This window comes from Phaethon lepturus, unplaced genomic scaffold, assembly GCF_000687285.1.
Source record: "Phaethon lepturus isolate BGI_N335 unplaced genomic scaffold, ASM68728v1 scaffold10818, whole genome shotgun sequence".
Taxonomy (NCBI): domain Eukaryota; kingdom Metazoa; phylum Chordata; class Aves; order Phaethontiformes; family Phaethontidae; genus Phaethon; species Phaethon lepturus.
Window position 1 is genome coordinate 1 of NW_010558285.1, and position 5,439 is coordinate 5,439.

The window sequence follows — 5,439 nt, forward strand, 5'->3', positions numbered from 1 at the left end:
GTGATTCTGTGTAAAATACCATGGTTTAATGTGAAAGTAAGAAGCACCAGTTTTCGCTGGCCACTTTTTACTGAGGAGTGACTTCCTTCTCTTGTGCGGTAGATGCTGTAATTTTCTTTGAGAAGTATGAAGTGGAGATTTGCTTGATGGTCGAGGAAGAAATTCCCATAGTGTGCTTCAAAGTACTGGCAGATTTTTTGGGTGGAGGGTATGGAAAGGAAAGGGGGTTGTTCTAGGCGCTAAAGCCAAGTGAGATTTGGGTTTACTTCCCACAAATTGTTCTCATAATTTAGACAAGTCACTAGGTTCAAAACGCTAAAAGGTTGTCTGATTGCCTGACTCTAAATCCCCGGTTGCTGTACAATGCTCAAGATTCTTAAAAATAACAGGGCTTTTTAAAAAGTTGAAGTAGTCTTTTGTGAGTAAATTTGAGCATCTTGTTTCTAGTTTTGCTTGTAACTATTACAAATTGAGGACAGTGGTTTCCTGGGTGCCTGAAATACTCAAAAAGGGGCTGGCATTGAATGAAAGGCAGCACGGGAGGGAAAACTTAATGCTTAAACTTCATTTTCTGTATTGTTTGTCCAGTTCAAACCCAGCAATTTTGATGTAACAACTTTAAGCATCTGTCACTGTCATATTTGTGAAAGGATTTCATACTTCTTTGAGGATAGTACTGTAATGTGTCTCTAATTTGAATTTCAAACATTATATTTTCTTTTACAGTCCTTAATTTGTGGAATTATGTTACAGTTTCTTGAAATTGCTATAAATCTGTCTCTCTATGAAACGTGGTTTTTTGAAGGATATATTAATAGGAAACCAGAGCATGGTTATTTATTGCTGTGCTTAAACTACTCAAAACTTGTGTTGAATACAGAAGCACTTGTCTCCATTCGCACAATAGTGAAGTATACTTAAAACCGCAGTTGTTCAGAAAAAGTCTTTAACATGCATAAGAATTTTATGTTGCTAACTGAAGTGCTCACATGCTTAACTATTGAGTACTCTCATTTGTTTTGTAGAAGGAACTACCCCAGTGTTTTTCATTCGTTCCCTGTAAAACAGCATTACAGCTGTGATGGGGGAAAAAATAGAGAATCCAAGTGTACGTTTTGGGGTTGGGTTTGGGGTTTTTTTGAGGACTAGACTTTAGGGGTGTTCTGTTCTGCAGTGTGGCTAACATTTAAAAGTGATACCTACCTGTCATTTGTATGTTTGTTTCTTTCATATGTAATATTGGGACTTGTGGCACAATTTTGTGGTCTCCATAGACCTACACTGCCACTAAAAGCAGCCGCTCACGCTCTTGCCATCTGTGGTCTAGCAGTCTGCCCCCACGCTATCACTGCTGGCACTGGCATTTGCAATCCTCTGTAGTAATTTGGACTGAGGAACAAATTGTGGCTCAAACTAATCTGGGGATCTGTGGAAGGAAGGTGGAGCTATATCTCACGGTGACAGTATTGGTGATTCTGCTTCATGACCACCACACACCAGAACTTGACTTATTTTCCTGCAGAAAACAGGAATCCGACAGAAGAGATCACATTTCTTTAGTTGTGTGCATAGGATAATATTCTTTGTTGCAGAGGCTTATGTAAATGTGTCTGACACATTTGGTCATGGTAGGGAAGAAGCCTACATAGGTGCAAGCTAATCTAACATGGTAGATTGGAGAGGACAGCCCAGAAAGCAGCACATCTCTGGTAATAAGGTTGAAAATCTGCTTGTTATGTTCAGGTGATGTGTAAAATAGAGAAGATGTATTTTGTATTTTATGCATCTCTTACAAGATATTGAATAAGCTGTCACACTTTCTTTCCCAGAAGGGGAAATTGTTCAAATCTGTAGTAAGGTTGGGGATTATATGGACAACTCTATGGAAGCTCTAGCTCAACTGCAGTTGGACTTCCCAGTTTGTGGTGAAAAGGAATTGTTGGGCTAGCACTTCAGTAAAGTACATACATAGTAAGATATGACAAGATAATCTCTTACATTTAATTCCAGTTCTCTTTCTGGGGTACAGCCAAGTACTTGCATTTCAGTTACATTGGCTATCTACATTAGCAAAACTGGGAGCAATGGGAGCGGATCAGTAGGTTGAAGCATGGGTGCTGTGGTTCCTCATGCCGCCATTCGTGTGGCTTGGAGGGCTGACCGCGGAGATGGTGGTCCTTCGTTTCCTGTGCCAAACGTCTGCACTATGCATGTGGTTCACTGGTTTCTGAATGAAAAAATGTTAGTTATGTACTGGAAGATGTTGTAGTGGCATGGCCTGCCTACATATTGGTTTGCAACTGTATGTCATCAGTAAGCAGTGGGGTTTTTGAAGTAGGGCTGTGCTGGTACCAGCTCGATGACTTGTGAGAACTGAAGTGGTACGTGGTAAGTGCAGACAGTGAGAGGATGCACTTCAGCTCTGCAGTGCTGCCCCCAACCAAATTGCTCATGTAGACGTCTTCTGCTTCCCAGCTGACGGCTGAGGGGATGCAGTGTTAGTCACACGGAAATGTACTTTTTGGCTGTGTAGTCATGTCACTGGGCCATTGACCTAAAGGATTAAACAAGTTACATGTATGTCAAAAAACAACCAACCTTAAATGTAACAAAGGTGCTTATTATAACTCTATTGCTTAAAAAAAGTCACAAGTAAAGCTTGATTATCTTTATTCCTTAATTTCTGCTGTGCTTTTACACCTGGTTAGACAGATTTGTACTGTAACTGTTGTTATGCTGTCGCTTGCACATTAATTCTGAGCATGTTTTACATTCTCATTTTCCTTTCCCATGGAGAAGGGTTGCTGTTTTGTTTCTGGTGTTTGTTCGCGGGAATTTGTTGCAAGGGGGTGGGTATATGATACCAAGTCCCTTTCAGTTTAGGAGCCTTTTCTTCCTAGTGCTGTCATCGTAGATGGTACATACAATAGCAAAATTAATGGGTTTAACCTGATTTCAGGATCCTGGACCACCACCACCTTCACCGTTGATGGGTTTGAAGCCATTGCAGTTACTAGAGATCAAAGCTAGGGGAAGGTTTGGGTGTGTATGGAAAGCTCAACTACTGAATGAGTACGTTGCGGTCAAAATATTCCCTATTCAGGTAAGCAGAAGTTCTTAGTGTCCTGTGTTGCTTGTAATACCATATTGTTCAACCAGCTTTTCTAGTCATAAGAAGAGACTTTTATTTTAGAGAATTTTCTATATATACTGTAAATCAAGATAGTTCAAAGAAATTCTTAGATGCAGGAAGTGTCTTGAGCTGAAAAATATGCAGATAGAGTTTTTCTGAATTAAAATAAGTATTTTAGTGCAGCAGGAAAATTATTGAAACATAAACTCTGTGAAATTTATAAATGTTTCTAGTCATAAAAATACGTATTTGGCATGAATGTTTCTAAGCAGCTCTTGCACATCTCTCAATCAGTTGAGAAGAATTTGTTAATATTTTTCAAATTAAATTGTACTTGGAAGGAATGTCCTGAAATGCAAACCCATAAGGTGATTGTTCCGATTCAATATGCCTCAATTAAGTGAAATAATGTTTACTTCCCAGCAAGTACTCTCTGAAAGCCATGTTTTAGAATAGATAGAGCTCATAATTTCAAGACGCAGTCAATTAAAGAATACAAAGTGATCATACACAATGGTATTGGGATAGATTTTACATCAATTTAAAAACACCCACTGCTACTTGAGGTGAAGAAATGTGCCTGTGTTTTCTGATGATTAACCAAGTGTTGACTTGCTGAATAAATACATCTGCAGGTTCTTATTCTTCTAGGAGAAATGACATGTATTTATGCTGATTTCAGCCATCAGCATGACATAAATTAAACCTGAGACTTTGTTCAGTATTTTTAATGAAGGAAAACATTTCTAATTCTTTATGGGGTACTTGTAGATTAATAAAATATAAAAATTGAACCATGCTCTTAAGACTAAAGCAATTGTAATGATTTGCAGCATGTAGACTCCAATTCTAACCCACAGCTTTGTGTTTCCGTGGTTCATATCTGTGATTGTTGATGTTGTTTTCAACAGTTGATGTCTATTTACAACAAATTTAAGTTTCTCGGACAATTTTCCACTATATGTTAAAGTGCAATATATGTGAAGACAGTTTCTCATATTTTGTATATATTAGGTCAGTAGTTTATAGCATAAATACTGTTACTACATTTTGAATTTTAAAATAATCAGCCTCATAATGTTAACTATACACTATGCTTGCTTTCTTGTAGGTAGTAAATCCCGTCTTGTCAGAAAAAAAGGGTTTTAGTCATTTTGACAGACCACTTACAAATGCACAGTAAATTACAGGAGGAAAATTCTGTCAGGGAAAGTACCTCTTATTCTCGTTATTATGGTATTAACTTGGTTTGATGTGTTCTTTTGTTTAAAGGACAAACAGTCATGGCAGAACGAATATGAAATTTACAGTTTACCTGGAATGAAGCATGACAATATTTTGCAGTTCATTGGTGCAGAGAAACGAGGCACTAGCATTGATGTTGACCTCTGGTTAATTACAGCATTTCATGAAAAGGTATGTTTAGTTGTCAATGTAGTTTCTTTTTTTTTATGATTATGGTAGAGGAGGAGCAGCCTTAGGAATTTGTCCCAAAAGTGAACTTCAGACAGTTAAGAAATGAAATCTAAAATAGTTTTTGCTTACTTTTAGCTTGTCTCTCTTCATTGGATATGAATGTGTTTAAACTTATTTTCAACCACCTGAGAAAGTTGTCATCAGTCTTTACTTAATAGAAGAGTTGTTTTAGAAAACAAAAATTTATCCTACTTTTTTTCTTTCTGGAATTTGCCTTTTAGCATATCCCTCATCTAAATCTGCATAAATTAAATAAACTCCATCTTGTAAAGATTGTGGTGGTTTATTTTTGTTTTACTTGTGTTAGCTGATCTGTGTCTATAAGTATGAAGTAATACATATCAATTATACTGTGATAATCACAATAAGAAACATAAAGCTGTGAATGTTTTCTTAATTACATATACTCACCTGTAGCAGATTTGAGAAAATATAAATCTGTATAATACGGATATGCTAATGCATTAAGGCTAGGTCACACACCATATTTCTGGTATTGAATGTTACATTCTTCATTGTGGCTTTTTTTTGTCCCACCTATGCCTCTGCTTTTGTCATTTAGAAGACTGAAACTATGCAACTATTTAAGATTTTTGGCAGATCTTCATGATAAAGTAGATAATGTCAAACTAATTTGCCTTTCTGAAAGATTAGTGCTTTATGTTGACTAGATTTTTATTTCATGTTATCTCTTTGTATTTATTCAGAGTATGTATTTCACTCTGAAACTATATTGTGAAACTGGAGTTTACTGTTGCTGGTCTGTGACTAAAGAGAGACTTAGACTATCAATTAAAGGTCTTAGAGAATGCGCATACACAGTTCAGCAG

At 36.9% G+C, this 5,439-nt stretch overlaps 1 protein-coding gene across 1 annotated transcript in view; it reads left to right on the top strand.

Moving 5' to 3' along the window:
- Positions 1-2,905: 2,905 nt before the first annotated feature.
- ACVR2A (activin A receptor, type IIA) overlaps positions 2,906-5,439 on the top strand; it is a 10,260-nt gene continuing 7,726 nt past the window's right edge. The window contains exons 1-2 of the mRNA XM_010293010.1: positions 2,906-3,103; positions 4,406-4,549. Coding sequence (XP_010291312.1) covers positions 2,990-3,103; positions 4,406-4,549 — 258 coding nt within the window. The 5' untranslated portion in view covers positions 2,906-2,989. The remainder of the gene's footprint in view (positions 3,104-4,405; positions 4,550-5,439) is intronic.